The sequence below is a fragment of the Balaenoptera musculus genome, chromosome 1, assembly GCF_009873245.2.
Source record: "Balaenoptera musculus isolate JJ_BM4_2016_0621 chromosome 1, mBalMus1.pri.v3, whole genome shotgun sequence".
Classification (NCBI taxonomy): domain Eukaryota; kingdom Metazoa; phylum Chordata; class Mammalia; order Artiodactyla; family Balaenopteridae; genus Balaenoptera; species Balaenoptera musculus.
The window spans coordinates 71,450,462-71,476,876 of record NC_045785.1 but is presented as its reverse complement, the minus strand read 5'-3'; the positions used below and the strand labels follow the sequence as shown (position 1 = coordinate 71,476,876).

Genomic DNA, 26,415 nt, shown 5'->3' with positions numbered 1-26,415 from the left:
AGACCAACAGCCTCAGAAACTCTGGAGGCTAGTACCCAGCAATCAGTGTTTTAACTAGCGCTGCTGATGATTCTGATTTATGAGGACCACTGGGTTAGAGACAGGTTTAGGTACTTTAGTAAAGAATAAATTATATATGAGAACACATGCTTTTACTCTATAAAGCTTAATAGAATACAAGTGAAATAGAAAAGCATTTAGTGATGACTATGATTTATGCAGCAAGTACATAATACAGCTTACAATGTTAACATATCTTCTCTTGCTAATTTTAATCATAAGAATCAAGGGTTTTAGTTGCTCTAATGTTGAGCCAGCAGGCTAGTTATTTATAAATTCCTAACCTGAGGGGTCTAAATAAGTACAATTTCTAAGTACATGTATACATCACATGTAAGCCCATTTTCAACAACAGAAGGAAAGTATAATCTTTTCCTAGCTAATGAAAATATCTAACACTAAACAAATCTGGAAATAAAATTTTGGCAATCTGTAAAAATATACTCTGTTCCCTAGAAGGAAGGTATCATTAAAAATAACAAACCAAAACAAGATCCACTATAATCATTGCAAACTTTTCTATAGTCAACCTTTGACTTATTTATTCAAATACATTTTAATAAAGTGGCTCAACTATAGAAAAACATTATACTATACAATTGTTTTTAGAAAGAACTCACGGGGCATAAAGGCAGCCCTTGCAAAAATTTACTTCTAAGCAATTTCTGGGATATAATGTATGATTTAATACCACTTACTAAGTTAATGTAAAACTACATACGCACTCAGTCTCAGATCTAAGTGTATGATCATTTTTAATATTCTAACCACATTTCCAAAAATTTCCAAGTTGGCATGTGTAGATAAAAGGCTAAACATTATTTTACATCGTTGGTTTAAAAGCACTATTAAAAAAATCACCTATATGTTATTTCTATACATTATTTTAGGTTGCAACTTTCTATCATATTACATATTTCTTCCTCTAATTTTCTAATCTAAAATATATATAGAATACAACACTCATTCTGAGAATCCCATAGGTAACTAAAATAAATCCAATAATAAATGCTTGGTAACATTAAGTTGAAATACCAGAATAAAAGTATTATATCTGATGTTAATATTCATAAAACTTACATTTTAATCATAAAACCCATCAACCATAACACAGAAAATCCTAAATCCTGCTTTATAGGCCATAGAGCTGCTTTAAATGGAGCAAAAAAAAATTTGAATTTAAAAAATTATTTAAAAACTCATTCCTGTAAGTCTTTCTACTTTAAATGGGAAAAAAAATTCTATTCAAAAATAAAGCTAAATGTACATCTCAAAAGTTGAAGAAAATAAAACAAAAAATTTTGGAGATTAATAGTTTATTAATTTACTTCCCATGCATAAGGAAATACCAATATATTTGCTTATTAGCAAAACTGAGTACGATATTTAAAGTCAGTGACATTGTCTAGGTTTGTGCACAGTATGTAAGAGAAAGATACTTTAAGGAATATCTAATGAATCTCTTAACCATCACAATCAGTAGATGGTAAGAAGTTAAAAGTATTATAAGTCTATTTTATCTTCTAGATGTAGTCAATGTTCTCAGGTTTCAACATTAAATTTTAAGACAGCCACAATATTTTTTGAAATTAAGATAAATATTGCCAAGAAAAATGTGTAATTGATAAAAATGCATTTTATAAATGTATATTATCATTAATTTACATACTAGTATATGGAAATTACGTATAAATTATCATGCACAGATTAAACAGCAGAATTTGAAGAAACATTATCTTTTTATTTAGGGGACAGCAGTGCTTCATCACTAATGAAATATTAATAATGCAAACAAACTATTAATATGCTGCTTTTCCTTAATCTTTTAAAACTGTAAATGAAAGAAGGAACAATGCACACATTATAAGCTGAGAATAAGCTGTATGAAAATCACCAGCATAGCATATCGTTTGACTCTGTTCAGAAGCAAAATTATTTGCTAACTGGGGAGATGAGTGTTTAAAAGCAGAGGCTTTAGAATAAAAAAGAATTGGGGTTTTAGTTCCAGCCCTGCTGCTTACTTAACTGTGAGTCCATAAGCAACATATTAAACCTTTCAACCTTAGCTTTCTCATCTGTAAACCATAATACCCTCTTTAGAAGTTTGTCGTTAAGGTTAAATAAGATAATGCAGGCAAACTCTTCGCACAATCCCTTAACAAATATGGATTACCAACAACAACAAAAATATCAGTAATAAGAGTATTACTCCTTTATATAAGATGGACATAGATTTGCAAATCTTAAAGGGGCAAAACATCTTTTGTTCTTCCAGAGTATTCCCTATATTTCCCATATGATTTCCTATGTACAGCTTTAAAAACAGGCTGAAGTATTCATGCAAATTTGTTTCCTTTCCAACTCTAATTTTGAATTGTACAATGCCCAACAAATTGCTTTTACTCTTCTTTTGATTATCTTACGCTCATTATTACACTTTACCAAGTGCAAAGTATGGAGATGAGATTCCATGTGTAATCTATTGTGAGAGGTGTTTTAATCAATAGTCTTGTTCTGCTGATTAAGCAGGGGCTTCTGTTTTGGCAAGATAACATTAGTTTCTCCAGTCATGCTCCAAAAACCATTGGGAATCTTCAACAGATCATTAGATATGCTATAATAAAGCTTTGGTACACTCTTTTTTTCTTCCTTAAATTACTTCTTCACTGTCCCATCTTTCCTCATCTCGGTGGCACTGCATTATTATTGCATCTCCCCTGAAACTTGCACTAGAGCTATGTCTCCAGGCCATAGGATGCCATTTTCAATTGAAGCTTCTGCTTGAAAATATAAATTAAGAAAATTTCATTATCTCCTGCCAGGGGCCATTATTCACCACAGTTCTAAGGAAGATTAAAAATGCAAAATCTACCAACTTGAACAAATACTCCAGCATTCAACAGAAAAGCTTAGTATATCATGACAGAAACTAAAAATTAATGTTTGCTGAAATTTGGAGTCATCCTCTACAATTAGTCCAATTCTTTATTGAGAATGTCTGTTCAGTAGACTGCGTCAATAATTTCAGTCTCTTAGTGGCATCTGTTATTTTTTAAATTCAATTATAAAATACTAGCAATAACAGGTCTGTTTCTTTCCTGAGTTACCTTCTGTCTTAGTTAAAACTGCTTACTTTTTGGAGATGAAATAAATGTTTTCAAGGTACTAGGGAAACATGTAATGATATCCCTTTCCAAAGTGCCAAATATAAACAGAACATTCACAGGGGTACTGTGGAAGTTTAAACCACATCCACATGGGGAACTATATCTTCTAACTGAATAGAACATCTACAGTTGATGTTATAAACCCATTCTCTAACTAATGGACTAGAAATGATACTCATTCTTGAGCCTCAATTACCAAAAAAAAAATCATGTCAATAAGTAAATTTTATTCTCTTCAAGTACACAAATTTTTTTAAATTTAGAAACATTACCACAGAGGGCAAAAAAGAAAAGGAAAATAAAGAAAAAAGGTCACTGTCAACCTATACATTTTTATTGGAGGTGACTATATGCCTGGCACATAACAGGAATTCAGTAGCTGTTTTTGAATGAATGAAATAATGATGAATGGTTAGCCTGACTACTGCTGCTTGTAAATAAACAGTTATTAGAAAATAAATATCAGACATCCAATTCTGTTTCAATCAGCTGTACCTGATTCTCAGAGAATTCTGTCAATTTGGAAGCAGTTTTGTATCATGAAAGCCAATAATACAACACTAAGGAGACACATCTATTTAAGGGGTGGAGGAAAAAGTACCCTTTAGCTTCCAAATAACTTTTTCATGCACTAACAATTCCAAATGACCAAGGAATGAATGCAGTACTCTAGGCACTAGAACCCCTGTCTTCTTTGAGTCCAAATTTACAATAAATTTTTATACACATAGTAGGTTACCTTAAAACATGAATAGTTAAGTTCCTAAGTAAATTTGCTCAAACAAAGTAATCAAATAAACTGGGGGGATAAAAAGAAGTTATGCTCCAGGATACAAGGTTACAATCATCTTCACAGATGACAGAGGGAAACTGAGTTGAATGTTAAATCAAGCCTTTTTTAAAACTGTGTAATGAAATCCCCTTTTATCATCTAAACTTCCATTCTGTAGAGCTAAGGAAAGTGGGCCTGCATTTTTAAAATATTTATTAATGATGATTTGTAAGCCTAACTAATTGCTAGGTAAACATAACATCAGGAAGCTAAATGATGTGTAATTAATGTGGTAAAAAAGAGGCGTTCTAAAGTAATGTTCCCATTTGTCACATAACTATGTTCTCATAATTTATTTAATAATTTGTGTATTGTAGAAGATTTCTATCCATCATATAGTATTTAATTCTTTAGGCATGTTAGGATATTATACTCTAAGCATTATAATATTGTATTATTTAAAGTGTTTTAAAATCCTTGAAACAAAGTTGAATTATTGAACTAAAGTTGCTACCCGAAATCTCTAGGAAAATACACTTGAATACTGATAGACGCATGGATACATAATTTGGAAAAAATAAATAATATTAATTTTATTCCATTCAGTTTCCTATATACTGGTGTTTTCAAAAATTTGAAATATAATCCTAATTTTTTAAAAATTGCAACTATAATTACGTCTTTACAACTGTATTTGAAAAAAAGTATAGAAAAAGTCAATTTATTATTTAAATAACTATAAGCAAGAATACAAAATATCTGTCTCGACTATCGATATATAAACATAAACCTATTTGACTGAAAAAGTGTATAGTATGTAACAAATAGAAAGCCAAAAAAATAAGTATCAGTTAACGTACAGCAAATCAACAAAAGTTTGAAATAAAATCCTGCGTAGGCTCATATCCAGAAGGTTGTCGTCATTCTAGTTTTCAGTATGTTGAAAACAGGAATAACATGAAAGTGATACCTTCCATAATCATTTTGTGTCAGGAATTAAAACCACAAAGTATGCATACTTTAATATTTATAGTTAAATTGGCATCTTAGAAACTCAAAAAAATTCTCAAAAATTCCACATTAATTACTAAAATTAGGATTTTGAAACGACAATGCTGATTTTCTAAAAACAACTTTCTATGTTTTAGAAACCTTTGAAATTCCTTGCAGTTTTTACTGGACCTTGGGGTCAGTTTAATGCAAATTAGGCTGGACTCACTCAGAGCCTTATTAATCCAGTACAAAATCTCTTGTTTGCAGAAATGCACATTCAACATAAATGCACTTGCTTTTATTAGCAAAATAAGAAATATTTATTTACAAAGCATGCCACTGAGACTAAATTTCATTCACAGGGTCATCAGGTCTAACTACTTAATGAAAGGAACAAGATAATTCAAGTGGGGATAAAAGCTATAAAATTTTGAAATACTTTAAAAATATTGCTTCTGAGTCCAAATTTTCAAGACCTCTGCTTTTAATAATTTAAAAAATTATTATGACCTGTATCAATTAGGAGCAATTATTTTAAAAAATGTTAACCTACTACAGTTTGCACTTGCAGAAACTATCACATTTTTAACAAGGGAAATGGGATATCGCTATGGGATGCCCTAGTTAGATTAAATTAGCAAGAAACTTGTTACCAGACCATATAAAAGATACACCATAATAAGACATGACCTTTCAGAGCCTTGGAGCCAATCTGTGATGCTTTTCCTTCCTATAACCCTTCCTAATTATCTGCAAAGTTACAGACCCTTTTGTCGTGGGTTATTTTTCTTCAAATTGTGAGGGGATTTTTGGTTTCTAAATATTTAATTAGTCTTGTTATGATATGAGAATTGTACATGCCAAGCATTTTGATTTTCATACTCTATTCCTTCTAATTATCCTCAGATTTAGATTGGTCATCCCAAATCTTTTCCTTTTGTAATTATTTACTTCTTAAAGCTCATTCTGTGAAGAAATATGTTCACCCTTATGGCTCTTCTATTCCACAAATGGCTTTTCTGGTCCATTAATTACCCGCTCAGAAGATTAGAGTTTGAAATAATGTAAAAGAACCTGCAACTAAAAGGAGTTTTACAGTGCAAAACTGAGTAAACTAGATTTTTGTTGTTGCTATTTTAAATTCACCTTAAAGATAACTCCCTTGGTTTAGATGTGATTTTGATAAACAGGAAAATTATGCCATAAATATTTTTTTCTGCCTCCCAAGATGTTTCATGGAATGTCATTTAGTCAGTATTATAAATCTCTGCCTATAAAAGAAATGCATCTCTAGTCTAATTGACAGCTAATATAATTTCCTCTTTTGCAGACCTCACTTTGATTATAGCACAGCAATGAATGTTCACAGAACTTCCTATGTAATCAAAATGAAAGCATAGACATAAAATCATAAGACTTTTGGTGATGTAGCTTTTAAAAATTTACCATCTATGCAAAAGTTAAGACAAAGTACAACTTTTTGTTAAAGTACTTATTCAATTCAGGAATTTTTTCCAGTTTTTATTAAAATGACAACGTTCTATAAGTGCTTGGGTTTTTTAACCAAGAGGCAAGAAAGCACAGCTATTCTTTACCCAAAATGAATTCTTTCAGTATGAAATCTTTCATGACTTTTAGTACTATTATTTCCTCATCAAACTTGTTTTTCAGTTAAGTGCACTTTTCTTATTATTACTTTTGTTTTACAGTAATTTATTTTCCTCATGCAACTTGTAAATATTTTGGTAGTAAAATATGTGACATAGTTTATAAACAAGCATATAGGAATGCTTTGTGGAAAAGGGGATGTGAAAGGTCAAGTGAGCAATATCTTAATAGTATTCATACTATGAATAGTATGAACTTCATAGTATAAATTAATGTTGGAGGAGAGGGAAATACATAGAGTAAATGGTCGACAAAGTGAAAACTCTCATTCGGAAAACAAAATGCTATGCAATTATTCTGTAAGTCATGAATCTTTTTTTATTATCTAATATTAACTCTGTGCCTCATAAAAACCACTATCTGTGTTTTCCTTATGTTGTTCTTTCTAATTTAAAAAGATGTATCTGAACTGAATTCCCACGGAAATTACTGTCAATACACTTCTTGAACGATTTCTTCCTTATACAAAGAACCATTTGAAGGATCTTGTCTCTGAGGTAGAACATTTTTAGAACCTAGGACACTAGTCTGAGGAACTCCTATTTTCCAACTCGCAGTGATGCCCTGTATGCAAGGCTAAGAAGCACACACATTTGCAGAAAGCATCTGCTAAGGAGGAGGTACAGAGAAGGCCAACACATAAACTACACTGGCCAAACAGTATTAGTATTAAATTCTTCCCCAATTTTCCGAACCTGAAGTGATCTTTCTCTCCTTTCCAGTAACTGTCTATATAATTAATTAGGCAATTAATCATATTCTGTTTTGTGGCTCTCTTCTGTATTTTGCATAAAATTGTTATTTAACTCACCAAGTATTTTCCATGTTAAAATTAAGCTGTAAACTCCTTACGTTTTTGTTTATATTCTTTTCCAAACACCCCAAAGAGTGCTAGGCACTTCATCATAACAGGTCTCATACCATGAATGCCTTTTAGCTGTTTCTAGGACCCTACCCTTACCTCTCCAGTTAGATGTTGTTAGGCTTCTTTTAAATTCCTTGGAATGCCTAGTCCTATTTAGGGCAAGAAGTGCTCATTCAATAAATACTTCCTAAATTGGAATTCTCATTCTTCTATATTTTATTGAGGGTTTTTAAATTGAAGGAACAACTCAAAATGTCCTGTTGATACATATCACTTTTGTTTCCCATAATAAAAACTGCAGAAATTTTGTACAGATGTTTGCCTAACTGTTCTGTAAGACAAGAGATGAGAAACAATAAAGGCAAAAGACTGGAACCACAGACTCTTGGGATACTCTTAGCAGTAGAGCAGGTGTGGAAGGCTAAAAATAATCCTTAATACCCATGATCTGAATATAAATAACCAAATCTATCAGAGAATTATAAAGAGGTGGATATTCTGTGGTTCATACACTCTCAAAATTAATGGAGTCTCACCTGACGATAAATATATGGCAAATTTCACCGGCTTACTTCTGATAAATCAGAACTAATCTTTAATCGTGACAAAATATTCATAATCTAATCCTTTTATCAAATTGACTATCACTGCAGGAGTCTCATGTGTTTGCACAATTAAAAACCCCATGTTAGCTGTATATAATAAGATATTACATTTGATGCAAATCCTTTTCTATTGAAATAAATGCCAAGCTGACAGCAGGAAGAAGCTGATAAGAAAACAAGGCATTGCTGATGGCATTCTCGATAACTGAATACCTACTCGTAAGCATCCAGTCTACAGCGTACTACCAAAAGTGCTCCTTTTTTAAAAAGCACAGATCAAGGGAAATGTCCTCTGCTACATCTCAGTCACAAAGGCAAGAAATTATCTAAAATCAGATAGATAAATGATATATAAATAGACAGAAAGGAAGAAAGGATGGAAGGAAGGAAGGAAATGATAATTTTATATCCACGTGTGGTTCTGGCACTAGAAACAGTGATACATGACATTATCTGCTGCTATATCCTAGTTACAGGAATACCTACAACTTTGAAAGCATTGTGATATACTAATTATACCACATCCAAACAATATCTAAGTAGAAGAAAATAAACAAATGGATATGAACTTATGTATTACTGTTCTCTGCTATAAAAAGAGTGAACTCCTTGTTTTCAGAGTCAGTATGAGGGGCTTAAAACCCTAGTGTTATCTTCTATATTGACATTACAGAGTTAAAAACAGTTTTTAAAATATAGTATCTTATAGAACTATTCCATAATTTTGAGAAATATAAAGAACACAATCTTTGAAAAATCCTTTCCTCCGAGGTCTAAGTGCAAGAAAAGAATTCAGAATACCCAAAAGGAAGAAGAAAGTTAATGAGATGGGACATGGTAAAGAAAGTTTAAAGGAGTGAGGACAGAAGTTGAATAAATCCTTTCACAGTTACTTAGTACTCCCTCAACAAATAGTACGATTTTCCCACCTCATGCCACTGCTTATCGCTTTCCCTTCTCTATCAGTTTTTAGAAATTTACTGTGCTATCTGAGAGATTTGGTATCATAGTTATTTCTATATATATTTCATCTTCTTCACCAGATTATAATATCTTGGAGAGGTGAGTGTCTGTTTTAAGAATCTTTGAACCACGTGTATAACACTGTGCTTTATTCTAGAATGTATTAACTTCATAAACACCAGTCCATACGCTTAAAAATGTATATTCTTACCAGTTGTTCACAAATATCTTTAGAGTGTTTGACACATTAGCTTGCCCACCATACAACTCAGTAATTATTTGGAGGCATAAATCAATGAATGAAAGATAAAGATATAATTTTCAGAAGTCAAGCACAGTTCCATGACCAGGATATAAACCAAAGTAAAACTTCTCTGATTTACGTGGTTTGTAAAAGTTTCTAACAGTTGAAGGTAGAAGGCTTCCATTCCATATAACTCCTAGCTTGAATTAGCTTCAAATCAGTAGCCTATCTGAAAAGCTCAGTTCCTCGTGAGCTATAAAATGTTAGACTCAAGAGCTTTAAATACCACTAACACCATGTACAGGCTTGAGAGTACAGGGCTGTGTGCTGCGAAGCAGCAACACAACACTGCTCTTCTGAAAACTAACATGTACTCTTAAGCCACAGATATAAACAGGGTAAGCATATTAAGTAATGAATGACCAGGAAAACATCTTTATCACTGCAGATTAAAGACACAATGTATACCTAATTATACTACACACATTAAAATCTATTATGCTATTTTAAGATTTTTAATGCCTTACAAAAATTAGAGCTAAAAAAATGAGATTATCCTAATTTAATAAACTGTATCTGAAGTTGCACATTTTATAGCTAATTTTAGCATTATTTTTATTTACAAAAAGTAGTCTAATACTTAAAGTAGTACATTCACACGTAACATTACATATTTTATGTTAGAAATAACAGTCATTTCTTAAGTATATTTGATATGTCATTATTATGAAAAAGAAACACTGTTAAGATCTTGCTACCGCTCTTATCTTTGACCCTTCAACTTTTCCATTTCAGCAACCTCATTAATGTCAAAATGCCATTAGAATGTCTGCCCACTTTTAAATCTCTACAGCCTGGGCAAGGCAAAATCTTTTGGGTTCAATCAGGAATGCTTTCTTTTTGTATTCAACTAAAAAGCAGAATAGCATCACAAAGGTCAGCCTATTACCTTGATTAAAGAAAAAGGACCACATGACAAAGATAAACCTTACAACGTAAAATACCATGTTTTAGACCTGAATTGGGCATTTTTAAAATTTGCTTTAAAACCATTTTAGTTTTTGATTGTCAGATTCCTATAATGTATGTAACCAGTACCACTGACAGGACTTGTTTTTATATCAGTACCTTCCTTAGGTTGGGTAACACGGGAAGCAGAATTTGAGCCAGGAGCTCTGAGAGGCTTATAATGTTCTTAGAGCTATCAGTGTGGCCATGAGTGAAGCAGGATTGGGTAGAGTGAGAAAGACCCAGCAAATTCCTCAGGGAGGGAGCTCTGAGGTTGGGAGAACCCTTCAGAGATGTCTCAAAATGAAGCAAAAGATGAGAAGGCCAAGCCTTTGTACTCTGGCATTCAGTGAGGGCTGCCTCTGGGCAGAAGGATTTAAGATCCCTTCAGCCCATGGCAGTTCCTGGGCAGGGACGCACTGTGAGCCCATCCGCTGGCAACTCCCTTGGCAGCTGGGGGAAAAAGGGCCTGATCTGAAGGGGGAATGTGGAGGGCATACCACAACATCCACTGCAACACTGTAATGGTGTAAAGAGTTTAATGGACTGTTTTCAAAAACAGGTCTTTTAATACCACTTCTCATTTTCACGGGTTTTATTGTATTTTATCTTCTTGTACATACTGACATGTCAATACTGTTTACTAAGGGATATTCAGTGGGTTTCCTATACAGCAATGAACCTTAACAGGCAGCTTTTAATTGGCCCACATAGGAAACCACATTACTATTAATTTCACAGCTACAGCATAAAATAAAACCATTGCTTCTCAAATTCTAGAGCAATTAGACCTCTCGGCTATTTGGCTAACTCTGCTTCATGATACCCAATGCAGTTAATTATATTTTTTGATGTTAATAGTCTCTGTCAGTCTCAAGCATAACTTCTCTTTGATGAATATTTAAATTATGTTTGAATAAAAAATAATCTTGGTTACATTTCATATTCAGTGATCATCACAGCTTAATAAAGGTCTACTTGTCAAGGGTTGAAATAAATGGCAATGCACATATAAAGGTTCTAAATCAATGTATCAGATAATATACCTGTAATGACCATTATCTATATCTCAATCCAACATACCTGTTTTAAAAGGTATAGTCTCATTCACATAATAACTCACAGTTAGATTTCAAAAGTTACTTATAAACAGTCTTTTAAATTATATATACAGAATTCCATGAATTAACTATGAGAACATCTTAGGACTGCATCATAAGATAATTTAATGTATGGAATAAAATTACCAAATTTTAAAATGTCCTAGAAAATTCAGCATTCATTCTCTTTCCTCCTCTTGTTGTATTGTTTTAGAAAGTTCTAAGAGTAATAATAAAAAAAAAGGCTTTGACTTACTAAAAGATTTTTTGATTATAAATGTTATAGAAATTTACTGAAATCATTATTTACTAATCATTAATGATTACTATGAAATCATCACACAGTAATTTAAAAATAATATTTTTCTGCACATAAAGGTTTTAATAGGAGTGGGAGGTGAGGGTGAAGGAAACTTCCCAAACTGGGGAATTGGGAGAGTGGGAAGAAAGTATAAAAGTAAAGCTCATTAGTATAATTTCTTGAAAGTTTGTTTAAAAATCATGTAGTTTAAAAACTCCCTTAGTTTAGCCTATATTATAATAGTAAGGTTTTAAACCAAGCATTTATTTAACATAAACTGTGAAAATGGGTTTTTCTATCTCAGCTCTTTTACTGAATGAATAAATATTTTGTTATCTACTTAATTAAATAAATTAATAAATTGATTTGTTAAATTTTTTAAATTTTTCACCCTTTCTTCTCTGAAACCCTAAATCTTTGGAGATTAAAGATAAAGGAGACAAAATGAGATAAAATTAAAAAGATACAAAGAAATATCCTAAAATGTACACATCAACCTAAGACTGTCTAGTGGAACACTGTGCCAATTTCAAGAAACTAACACATTATAAATAAAAATAGCAGGGGTGGATTCAAGTTTTGTAAGGTCTCCAGCTTTTAACACTTAGGGGTACCAATTTAAGGAAAAAATAGAAAAAAATTACAAGTAGAAAATAAGGTACCAAAGTGAATACTTAAGAAAAAAAAAGGCAACCACAACAAACAACACAAATTTTCAGAAAGCCTAAAAGTATCACAAGTAACAAAACCCAGAAAACTAAAAAACATTTAAAAAATTTAATTGCCTCCCATTCCTTTACAATTCTTTCCTTAATAATTTTTTCACCATACATCTTAGGATTGTCTCTTCACAATTTCATAGTGTCACTTTCTATAATTTTGCTTTTCCTCCTAAACAGCTGATCAAAATTTATTTTTCATTATTGATGGTTTGGATACTTTAGGCATGTACCTACAATGCCACAGGTGCTCATGTGCATTGAAGTGCTACAGCCTGTGCTCCACAAACACAGGTATTCTGATACATTCTGTTTTATATGATACTCATTAAAAGGGGAGAACAGTATGGGGCATTTACAATTGTCAGTACTACCTTTGGATATGTTCTCTGTGTACTACTGTATATAAATCCACCAAGAATATACAGGAGAGAACTTCTGTTTTGATTAGTTATCTATAAGAACCCTTTAATGACTGAAAGAATTTTCCAGTCTAGCTTCTGGTTCCACTTATTCCAAACATTATTTCTCCACCACTGGCCACATATGTCAGGTGCCATGGGACACTTTTAAACTGTAATATGACATCTGGCCTTGCACATTTACGTCACAATCAGTAAGGCAGTATAATGAGTAATAGGAGTACTTCTAGAGGCCAGTTCTTCACCAGAATAGCTAACAATAACTAAACTGTACATGAGTGTCTACAAACCACATAAAAATACCCCCACTAAACTCAAACTGAATTTATCACCAACTGAACCTCCACTTAACAGAATCCCCAAATGCTCTTAGCTACCCCTAAGCAACCATAAATGAGGGGAATTGTAAGAGAGAAGTCAGAGAAGGAAATCAAAACCTTAAAAGATTGTGTTTAAATATCATACTTCAGCAAATTTTACAAAAATATGACCCTGTGAGCCCACTGCTAGGGACCCTGAGAATGCCTTGGAAGAGGCCTGTGCAAGCAAGAGGCTCTGACACTAAAGATTCATTACTGGCTTCATGATAAATCCACCTTTAGAAACAGTACTTTTTTCACAAATTACAGTTGAATTCATTAAAAATGACAGACCTATAGTCTGAAAAACAGAAAACTGTCTTGAGATTGGCAACTTATACAGAGTGACTCTCATTTCAGACATTATCTTCAAGGCCGTGGGGCATTCTAAAACCATGTCTTTATTGGTTGCATATGACATGCGAAGAAATATTGGGAGAACTGCAACACATATTAGCTACACGATACACTTGATTGGTTTATATGAAATAAATATTAAGATTACAGAATTGCTCACTTCTTTGTATTTCTTCAAAACTAGATTTTTCCTAGAACCATCTGAGAGATGTTAGCTCTCATCCTAATTGTGGAATAGCAAACAGCACTAAAAACTGTAACTAAATTGCTATAAGATATTTAAAGAAAATAGTAAGTAAAAAGAATGTCTCTAAAATCTGTAAGACATAAATATTAGTAAAATGCTATCAGAAATCTAATTACCCACAATAATTTTTCTTAGGCAATATACAAAGTAGATATCCATACTGGTGTTTTCTGTTATTGCTGTTGTTGTTAATATAGTAGAGGTGTGCAATCCCATTATATAATATATGGAAAAATTAATAGGGCCATAATAAATGACAGTTTAAGCTGTTTTTAAGCAATTGATATCAAATCTTTTTCTCTCTTCATTTAATAAAATTAGTCAATAGAGTATATTATGAATGATACCGACTCACAATTTCTATCCCGTTTTTGATGTGGCAAAGTCAAGCAGCTAAACTGCTAGTAAGAAAATAACACAAGGATTTATAGTAAACCAACAATTAAAAATATTTTCTCTACCAAATAACATATAGGCAATTTTTTTAACTTAATTAGAAATCTCAGTAAAATAAAAAGGATAATGAGAATGGAAAATTCTCAACTTTACTCAAAATTATATTTTGTTATTATTTATGACATAATACAATGTATAAAATAATAAACAGTATATTTTCAGACAGTGGAATTATTCCAAAGCTTCAATGAATACATAAATTTATTTCCTGGTAATAAAAATGCCTATATGAACTGCATAAGATAAATAATTCCAAATTCTTAAGTGAACTTACAATTCATAATTTGTTTTTAATTTTTTATACTGGTAGAAAATATGCTTTATATTACAGTTCAGTAGCATTTATCTATGAGTTTTTCGTAAGAGGAGAAAACAGAAGAAAAAGCCATATCAAAAGGAAAGATAGTGGCTATGTCTTGATTTGAAACTCTAAAATAAAATTTTATCTGTATTCTCTACAACTGTGATTAAACAACTATATTTATTTGTTCCAAGTATAACTCTTTTTAAAAGGATGCTTGTAAGTCATATTTATATACTGACTCTAGTAGTATGACTTCAGAAAGCAGATACACACTAAAAAGAAATCATACTTAGGTACAAAACAAAGTACTCAAATGAGTATTTGAAAATAGTCTTATGTAAACAGATTTAGCGTGCTTTCATCTAGTTATTTAACATTTGATTGTCCAATACATTGTAGTAATATAATGCTGAATTAGAACCTGGTTTCTGTCACTTAATAAATTAATTTGTTTAAATTTACTTTGTAAATAGAAACCCATGTTTAGTGTGTAGTAGAGAATGTTCCAAGAGAGTAAAAATCTACAAGGTATATGACAATACATGTACTACTGCAATACTACTGTCATCTCATCTATAACACTCACCTCTCAAATGAGAAAGCTGGCATAAGTGATAACTGAGACTATGAAAAGATTATTATAACATTAAAATTCAAATGGATATTCATATTCACTTTTATTTTTTCTCCTCTCCACTTTAGTTTCAAAACTAAAAACCACTTCTAATAATAAAAACACCAGAGTTTAAATGAGATATGTCTTTACTTTTAAAAACTATATTCCCTATCTCTCATCTGACAGTAGCTGTCCAAAAATAAAATCAAATTCGAACTTTCATGGTATTATTTAAGGCTCTTAATTTCACTGAATAATCCTTAGGAAATATAGTGTCCTTAGGGAAAATGGTTCTGGCTTCCTTGACCACCAGTACACAAAGGTAAAACCCACATATTAAGCACCAGAAAAACCAGCAGGTCATGCTTGTATTCTCAGTGTTCATTATCCAGCACAATTATTTTACTAATTTTCATCTTAAAAGGAGAAACAGAGGACCCTGTAAGGCAGAATCTTTGATGTGACTGTTTCTTTCTTCCACATTTGATAAGGAGGGTCATAAGGGATATTAAGATGATTTGTCTTCTAAGCCATTTTATAATTTATTAGTCTTTCTTACACACTAAATGTGAATGTTTAATATGGTTCATGTTTATTACTGCCAATAGTCTTTCCTTCCTATAATGCGTGCTTTGGTTTAAACGCCTATCAGTAAGTGGCATGCAGAGTATGTGCTCAATTAGATATACCAATTAGAGCTTTAATTGTTATTTATTACTGTACTAAGGTTCAAGAGTTTGAGCTAGTAACCTCCCAATCCTTGGCCAAAGAGAGGTGCTTGTAATTCCAGTTAGCTGTCTTAAAACAACTCAGCCAATAGTGAAAGAATTAGTGCAAATCCATCACCCAACAGGAAATCACCTAAATACATCGCAGAGATGATGAGTTAGCAGAATCTGAGTTATTTATTTTTGCCCAGATGCATGTCACCGTAATGGACAAATGGTTGATAAACCTGACACCACAGATAGATAAAAGCACTTGGGATAAACAGCATAAAGGTAAGGCTGCACTTTCTCAGAAATGGCAGGCTTAGACCCTATGAGAATGAATAGGTACACTGAATAAATACTAGGCAAGAGAAGGGTACCCCCTGACTAGCAAGTATTGATAATAACGCAAGAATAAAATATGCCAACCCCTCAAATATTACAAAACATCAAATTAGATGATGGAACAGATTTAGCTAATTTTTCCCTCTAAAAAATGCGATTAATAAGGAAGGGATGTGAATATCTTAGAAAGATGAGTTTTAAGTATATTGATACCTATAAAGAGGTCAGGGAACAAAAAATTAACTAAATAAAACCTCTTTTATATAGCTCTGACTTGGATACAAAGTTTCTTTATGAAGACTGAATCATCACTATAAAAGTCGAACAGGTTGTATGCCAAGGAGAGTATGCCCACACAGAAATCTGTAATCATGAAGTTTGTCAGAGAACACTGGCAGAACTGTGACTACATTTTAATGGATTTTCTTGGTTAAATTCTGAGAATCTTCCAACATGCATCAGTTGTCATATGAAGGTTTTGTGTGGATGTGTGCATGTATTTAAGTATCTCCTTTCTTTAAATATTTTACACACACTTAATATCTATTAGTATACTTGAAAATAACAGAAGTATATATACAAAACTAGATAACAGAGTTTTTTAAGAATAATTATTAAATATTATTTAAGAATCAATTTTCATGCAACTAAGATATTAATTAATGAGGTTCCAGGTATAGACGACTTGAGGTTTCAGCCTCTGTGGCAAATAAATAACCTTTTTAAAGGTTCACAAAGTAAAAAGAAGGATATCGTGTTGCCATTCCTTCTCAAAGATATTTTAAAAATAAGTGAGGAGAATATACATGCTGCAATGTGGATGAAGTGTTTTGACTGCAATGACAGCTGATTCTCCAAGTGAAACAAGAGAGAGCTATACTATGATGAGTCCCAAATTCCTTGGCAGTTCCAAAAATCTGTTATTCAGTAACTCCCTTAAAATAGAAGCAATGGCCTATGGTTTTTCCCGCCCATAAAGAGTCCTTATGAGAGTTAAGTGCCTTGCTTCGTAACAAGAAGGGAGGTGAAGAAGCCAATGCACTCATTTTTCCAGTCTCACTCTATAACCTACTGTAACGTAAAGAACCATAGAACAGAAAAAAGTAATGCACATATGTATAAAATAACACATTTCTTCAAATCCTCAGGCACACAAGAAATTATCACCACCTGAATTGCTGTTGGGTTAACAATGTTAAATAAAATGTAATTATTATACTTGAAGATAATAAGTTGGGACACTGGTAGGTTTAGAAAAGGAAAATTCAAGGATAGAGAAGTTATTGAATGGGGTATAGGATAGGAATAGATTAATCTGGTCCCTACTCTGAGCTTATGTCCATCATCCCAACCTTTGTGGACAAGATCTAGGCTCTGAAATAAGTTTTGGCTCTTACTTAGCTTAATTTAATTAAATTGTTCCCATGTTCTAAAAGCTAGATTTTTTTCCCCTTAAGCTAAAAAATCTCTGAGTTGTACTCCTACTTCATAAATCTAGATTATGTATTTATTCCTTGCCTGGATGACTGTGACTAGAGTGGTATCTAATTCATATGGCCTATGCAAGGCTGAATGCTATTTTCTTAACTTCTATCCTGAAACTCTCCTATCCTGAAAAATCCTAATGTGTTCTTTTATTTGAGCTAAATAGAATAAAAATCTTCAGCAGCAGTGAGAAAAAAATGAATCTCTTTTATACTTTACTGTCGGCTTATGAGACACTACCCTCCTGTTCTTGTTCTGATTTCCTTGATGGTAACTTTACCTCTGCCCCTTAAATGCAGGTGTTCTCTAGAGCTTTTTGCACGCTCAAACCACATAACTTCTGTAGGTAATATCATCTGTTCACCTGTAACTACCAACTATATGTTTATGTTTGCTTCATCTGTATGTTCTTCTTTCAAGACTCTTGTGAGTGCCAGATCTGTATAAACAACTGTTTGCTGAACTATTTATTTATATTTCACCATGTTTCCCAAATAACTTAAAGGAATTTAAATCGGTAGTTTAACAACCAAAAATATACTGTATTTTATTTAATAAGTAACCTACTGTAGTTGTGCTATGAGGTTCTAGCCAGTTGGTATCCATAAGTGGGCTAAAAAAATTGGCTAAAATCTTTGAAGGAATCAGGCTAGTTCCCTAAGTCTAGGACACTATTTTACTTTCCTTGGGCAATTTCAACACACAAAAAAAGGGCCTATCTTTGAATCAATTATACAAAATACACCTTTCCTACTGTAGGGAAAAAACTGAGGCATGTATTCTTACCATCTTCTTGAGAGCAGCACATATTACTTTTAGAACCTCTTTGCACTGACAGAGGTACACTGATGTACATCTGATAGTATGAGTTAAGACTCTGAAAAACTGGACCTAACTACGCCCATTAACCTTACATTTAATATTTTTTTAAAACCCAGTAAACATTTACATACTTTCTTACTTTCAGATCTCTTGGCTGGAGTGCTAATAAAAAAAGAAAAACCTAAGGACAATTACAAAGCATAATCTAAGGCACCAAACCACCTTGATGAGAACTGGCAAGCTCTTAGAGTGACTAAATGAACAAAGGGACAGTTATAAGCAATACCAGAAAAGGATCTCAGGTACAATTTAGCAAATCACTTTAACTAGATTGTACCCAGTGCTACAAAGAAACAGTATTGTTAGCAAAATTCTAATTTACTTATTCATCAAATACTTCAGAGTAGTAATAAGAAGTGTTTTTTTTCTTTGCTTTAATGAATTCAAAGTGTTGAAACTGTTTCATATTTAAGTTATCCCACTACAATTATCTTCAAAGAGTGCTAAAAAAATTATCTCTAATGGTGATCATTTTATAGAGTATTAAAACATATCATTTTAGGAAAGAGTTCATTTCTCACTTTTTAGGATGAGCCATTCAGTGTACTTAAAAGACAAGTAGAATCAGTTAGTAATAGAGTCTTGGTTTCATACCTTTAAGTGAGCAGGAAATAGAAAATAGAGAATAAATAACAATTATTGATACTTTTACTATCACCACAGTCAAGAATTACAAGTGTGTTTATTTACTTGACTCTCAACTGATGAAGTGATGACAGTGAGGGGGGGGTAGAAAAGCCTTGAATTATAATATAAACATATTTTACGGTATTGAAATTTCTGTGCCTATATCCATTATTATATGTAGAAAACAGGGAGTTTCAAATTTAATAGAAAAATATCTAGTGCTTTTATTTAATTTTTCCAAAGAGAAATCTCCTACATTAAAGAAAAAAAGTCTGATTTTCTACATTATTAACACATTTTTTTGATGATTATAAATGGAAAAATTTGCCAAATTATTAGGAGTTTGGTGAAAATAACTCTTACTTTATTTGTAAATACTGAAAGAATATCTTTAAATTAAAAAAATAGGGACAAGTATTCTACACATTCAGTAGTTATTCTGTAATAATTCAGCTGCAAAAATATTGTCTACCTATTTTTCTTACAGCTATTTCAAACTATGTAATAGTCAAATATGGTGGACTTCCTTTAGGGTTTATAATCTGACATACACAGAATGGAGTACTTATAAATTACCACTATGAAACTCACTTTTAAGTCATCTTAACATTGTCTTCCGTGTCAATAAAGTGTTCATGTTTAAATTGTCATTGTGTTGATTAAATAATTATAAGCCACTAGTATAATTCAACAATATAAAAATGGAGTTTCTACAGGCAATTTTGGAACTAACCCCTTATTTTCCCTAACACACCGCAAATTGTTCAGAGATTTTGATAACAAGGAAATTACAGTATGCTTTCACCGAATTTAAATACCCCCAAACTCTAGTTCCTTTAAAATGTATTATCAAAAATGTAGCCCTGCTTTTATAACATAATGAAACAATGAAAATAACTTGCTATCTTATCTTGTGCATTTCCTATAATATGTAATTACATTTATATTAACAAGTATGATAAGGCTTATGTGTTGTGCTAGATATTCAACCATGTATTTAAATGTATAACTCCACAAACAAAAGTAAGTTACCTACAAAGTACAATTCCTCAGGGCCAGCTCTTTTCAGATTCTCTTTGTACTAACTCCCACTGCTTTTTGCCTGTCAGTCTAATAAAAACAGGTAATTGTACATAATCATTTTTCACTTCCTATTTCTCTCTGGCTTACTTCTAGATGCTCATGTGATATCACTACCACTGAATAGTCGAATCAACATATTAAGAATGAATAAATGGTCAAATATCAGGGGTTACCTTTATTGTCTGCCTGCTATAGGCAGTTCTCAATTTTTTAAATACTATGTGCAAATTGTTCTATTACAATTTTATTGGAGCACAGAATCCATTCTTCCAAAGAAGGTATATTATCCTACGTAGTTTGTTTCACAAGCCAGATTTCAAATCCTACATAGTCCATAAAGGACTTTTGTTTTTTAAAAAAAACAAAAACAAAACAAACAAAAAAACCGCAAAAAACCTTTATCCAGTGCCATTTGTGCAAATAAGATTTTACCTTAATTTTTTAATAACTACCCTTTAAAAACTAAAAATAAAAGCATTTTGATGGAAATCTTTCAAAAGTATTATATATGTCCTCTTGTTTATTAAAAATATCTTGATCAGCATCAACATTAACAAAAAACTACTTACTATAATGTGCTATCAATAAAAATATGCTAATACCTATTTTGTTTGAAATTAGAGATTTTACAGCAATTTGTACCCACACTCTTATAGACTGGATTTTTAAAAAACAGTTTTTCCATTATTTCGTTCATCGCTCTTATCACCTTTAGATGATTTCACTGTGCCTACACTGATCAGACCTCAGTCTAGAAAATTTGCTGCTCTACTTTAAGGTAGATTAGCATATAAGCTACAAAACTGGACAGAAGACTGTTTTCAGTGGGGGAAAAGAGGCAGGAGGAGAGGGTGTAAGCTTTGAATAGAAAGATAAAGGGTTTTCCCAGTAAACAAAATACAAAATCAACGTTGTAACTTGTGTTAACTCTGAAACTTGTGTTCCTTCAGAGAGTCTCTATGTTCCAAATAACTGGGATTGCTGGATATTACTTTCAATCACAACGAACACAATTTTAATACCTTACATATAAGAAAACTCTAATTAAGATGCCAAGAGTACCAAAATTTACGAAAAAAAAAAGATGCCAAGAATTAGGTGCTCTGTGTTAAGGCAGAGGAAAGTCCATACCCATTGTCAGCAGTTTTTTGTATTCTATTTACTTGTAGAAACACAACTGTCCAGTTAAGAGACATCATTCATATATTTTATAGTTTATAACACACTTTTCAACACATCATTTTTAAAACACAAAATTAAGCAAAATTGGTATATTACCCAAATAACTTTCTATCTTCTTTCCTCCTTCCTTCCTTCTTCCTTCCTTCCTTCCTTCCCCCCCTTCCTCCCTTCCTTCCTATTATCTATATATGAAGAAAGAGAGAATGAGCACTATACGTTTTAACTTTCTTAATCTGTTGTTTTTATTTTGTTTGTTTTTCTAAAACTGAAGATCAATAGAAGACAAGCCACAGATTGAGAGGAAATATTTGCAAAAGACATTATCTGATAAAGGATTATTATCCAAACTATATTTTAAAAAACTCTTAAAGGGAATTCCCTGGCAGTCCAGTGGTTGGGACTACGTGCTTCCACTGCAGGGGGCACAGGTTCAATCCCTGGTCAGGGAACTGGGATCCTGCAAGCCACGCAGCGTGGCCAAAAAAATAAAAATAAAAATATAAAAATAAAAAACTCTTAAAGCTAAACAATAAGAAAACAACCCAATTACAAAAGGGGGCAAAAGACCAGAACAGACACCTCACCAATAAAGATATACAAATGGCAAGTAAGTATATTAAGAGGTGTTCAACATGATATGTCATTGGGGAATTGTAAATTAAAACAATGAGATATCACTATACACCTATTAGACTAGCCAAAATCTAAAACACTGACAATACTAAATGCGGGTGAGGGTGCGGAGCAACAGTAACTCTCATTCATTGCCAGTGGGAATGCAAAATGGTACAGTCACTTTGCAAGACAGTTTGGCAGTTTCTTACAAAACTAAACACACTCTTACCATATGATCCAACAAATCATGCTCCTTGGTATTTGCCCAAATGAACTGAAAACTTATGTCCACACAAAAACCTGAACAGATGTTCATAGCAGCTTTATTCATAATTGCCAAAATTTGGAAGAAATCAAGAAATCCTTCAGTAGGTGAATGGATAAACTGTGGTACATCCAGACTATGGAATATTATTTAACACTAAAAAGAAATGAGCTATTAAGCCATGAAAAGACATGTAGGAAACTTAAGTGCATATTACTAAGTGAAAGAAAGCAATCTGAAAAGGTTACATTCTGTACGATTACAACTATATGACACTCCAGAAGAGGCAAAACTGTAAGAAAATAAAAAGATCAGTGGTTGCCAGGGATTAGATGGAGGGAGGAATGAGTAGGTGGAGCACAGAGGATTTTTAGGTCAGTGAAACTGTTCTGGATGATATTACAACGGTGAATAAGTGTCATTATAAATGTGTCAAAACCCACAGAATGTACAACAACAAGAGTGAACCCTAATGCAAACTGAGGACTTCGGGGGATGATGATGTATCAATGTGAGTTCATCTACTATAACAAATGTACCACCATGATGGGGGATGTCAGGATGTCAATGGTTAGGGAGGCCTTGCACGTGTGGAGATGGAGTATGATAATTCTGTGTACATTCTGCTCATTTTTGCTGAAAAAATAAAGTTTACTAATTTAAAAAAAATAAGGAGCAATTATTGCCAAAGACCCAGACATTTAAACATTCTTGATAGTATAAAATATTTCAAAATTTTGAAGGCTTAAAATACAAGATTACATGTCAATTACTTTTATTTTATGATGTATAAAAAAACATGTAATACATATTCCTTCTGATATGTCAATCTATATAAAAATGATACAGAGATTTAAATGTTGTTGAAATATTATAAAGTAGAAATCAACATTAGTAGGTAAAACCCTAACTCAGTTTAATGAATAGGCTGAGATATGGACTGTATCTGTCCAGTCTGGAGTTATGATAATACTTTTACGAATTTGGATGTAGTAACTAAAATGGGATAATAACACGTGAACATTTACCTTTGAGTCATAATTTTGAAGGCATCTGGGAGGTAGCAGTCTGTATTCTCCATCTGAAATGGGTCAGCGTCACAAATCTTGTCGTCTGTCCGACCATAGTTAGCGCTCTCAATCATGATGACATCACTGCCGGGACATCGTAGATCTATAGAATAACCTTCACAGGATAATTCTCTACGAACTAACCCAAATGGTAAAGCTGCTCTGCTGAAACCTTAAAAAAGAAAAAAAAAAAATTAACTCATTTATGAAGTATATTATTTTAATAAGGCATTTTCAAGTAATATGAGTCATGTCTATATCCAAGAGATGTCATACAAAGTATGTTTTTCAAGCCACCATTCATACATTTATTAAATAATTCTCTGGATCTTTACTATGAATCACTAATGTATTATTAAATTTTTAGTATATATCTTTAGCTGGATTATTCATCTTTATCAGACAATTTTAAATTACCTTAATAAAATATTTTCTGTATAACCTAGTCACAATCAGAAACTACGTGGCCCTTTTTGAGTAAACCCAAAGAAAAATGACACATTTGATCAATGGATTTATAAAGAGTGACAAGATTTACAAATACAGAATGCAACAATTAATAAAGGAACGGTTTTCATTCATAAATGAAATCAAAGCTCTGCTATACAGGACACTGGCCTTACTTACCCATTTAATGTAGACATATTAATTGCTGTTAATAGAATTATCTTAAAAATACATTTGTCTTAGTGTCTCCCAAAATAACTAAGACACTATGACAGTATCATACTTATGGCACAATAACTTATTTCAATTTGTAGACTCTTTACTGAAAACTGACATAAATGAAAGGATTCAGCAGATGGGCATTCAAAGGAGCCAGCACTGCTCCAATCCAGTCCAAAAAGCTGAAACCCCCAAAATTTCTGAGATTCAGTTTTGTCATTTACAAAATGCAGATGAAACATCTATGATGTTATTATTTTTCCTACCTGTGTGACTCTAAAATGAGATAATGTACAGAAAAGCACTTAATAGAAAGTGCCATATGAACTTATGTATGGTGTATTAGGTGGAATGTAGATAACCACTGTTCATGAGTGCTATAAAAAAAGATTCCAAATAGAATTAAGAAATTAGAATTTTAGGTTTTAATCACGGTTTTCAACCAGGGGTCCTCTAAAGTAGTAACAGAGCATAGAACAAAGGTAAAAGCAGAGAAAGCCAAGAACAGCCAAGAACAACTATGTGTGGGAGAAGCACATCTCTGTGTGCTGATGTGATACCTATGGGTTACCTACCATATCAAAAACTTCTACATTGACCCAATTTTTTTTTTGACCCAATTTTTTATTTCAGTTCTCTAACTCGTTGCCATCTATAGCATTTCTTTTATAAAAGACTAGCATTAATTTCAGTATTTTTTCTTATCTCTATCCTTTTAATTACTCTGCATCACATGAGTTATCCCTTATATCCCTTTTTACTGGGAAAAAAAAAAATGACATTCAGAAGTAAACTGTTCCAAGACATAAACTTCTAAGTTGAAGAGCTAGGTTCTGTCCAGGTCAATCCAATGCTAAAACCTGTTCTCTTTAACTATTGCACAATGTCTCTCACTAATACAATAAAATAAACAGTCTCCTGGATAAACATGCATCTTCTTTCTAAGATGCAAATAATCCTGCAAAATGATTAGTTAGTGGGTTGCACCTTGGTATGATTTAGAAAATCAGCAATTCTCAAACTTGGCTGAGTTCTCAGTTCTACTGAGAAAACTAAAAATGTAATTGGGATGGAGAGAGAAGAAAAGCACACAGTTTAGAGCACAGAAATCTTCAGGGGACTGAGGCAAACGCCAACCTTGGTAGGTTTTCACTAAGAAGATTTATGGTCTTACAAGATTACTAAAAGAGAAGCGCACTATCAATGAAGAAGGAATACAGAAATGGAGCTGGGCAATATCATGACAAGCAGTAAAGGGGCCAACCTTTTCCCAAGTTCATAAATAAACTTTTACATATGTTATTGCTTTCTTCCATTTGCTGATACTGTACTGCTTATACAAATAATTCAGCTTAAATTAGTATTATATTTGTTTTAAATGAAAATATGTTTTAGGGCTTCAGAAGCAGACACACTTCTGTGGCAAAAAGCTGTGTGAAAATTCAAACAAGTGACATCATATAAAATTTTGGAGCACTGCATATTTTAAAGCCAGAGATGATTTGCAATTATAATTCCTTGTAAATCATATTAGAGAATATTACAAATATGAGAAAATGTTATTGTAAGACTGACTTGGAGCCAAAATTCACAAGTTGTAGTATTTGTCAAAAATATAGAATTGATTCTGAAGCACTGTGGTTTTTAACTTGAGCTCCTTAATTTTTGTTGTTGATAGTTTGCAGGATTATAGTTATGGTTCTAAGTGAATTTTCCTCTGCTTTTGAAAGATATTTGAGAAGTTGCAGAAGTCTTGCTGTTTTGATAATTCAGAGAAAGGATTTTTAAAGCCTTAATATTAGTCATCCAAAAAGGTAAAGTATGGAAAAAGAGAAGGAAAAAAAATAGAAAGATCAGCACACTTTACTAATGTAGTAGATTTCCAATATAGAATTTTCTGAAGAACAGATCATGGCACTTATACTTTCATTGCATAGAACTGAATGAGTTCTTAATGGTGAATGTTGCTTTATTTAACGCTATAATGTTATTGCCTTAAATCATTAAGTGTTCTCTTTCCTAAATTCTTGCTCTCTCACCTCTGTTTCCATTGAACTTTATACTTATGTATAAAATTTTAAAATCGCTTGTTATTACCACATGGTGCTGTGGATATTCTTTTTTAATATATATCTTCCCTGCTAGACTCTGATGATAGTTAGTTATAATTCCAATGCTAGATTGGTACATGATACATAATTCCAATAACTGCTGTCAAACCAAATTGCTAAGTTGAACAACTAGTATCTGTTTAAAACA

At 32.2% G+C, this 26,415-nt stretch overlaps 1 protein-coding gene across 13 annotated transcripts in view; it reads right to left on the bottom strand.

Annotated features, from left to right (window-relative positions):
• Positions 1-26,415, bottom strand: part of ADGRL2 (adhesion G protein-coupled receptor L2) — a 262,441-nt gene that overhangs the window by 57,435 nt on the left and 178,591 nt on the right. For all 13 annotated transcript variants that reach the window (XM_036860238.1, XM_036860227.1, XM_036860341.1 and 10 more), the window contains one exon: positions 23,449-23,662. In XM_036860238.1, coding sequence (XP_036716133.1) covers positions 23,449-23,662 — 214 coding nt within the window. The remainder of the gene's footprint in view (positions 1-23,448; positions 23,663-26,415) is intronic.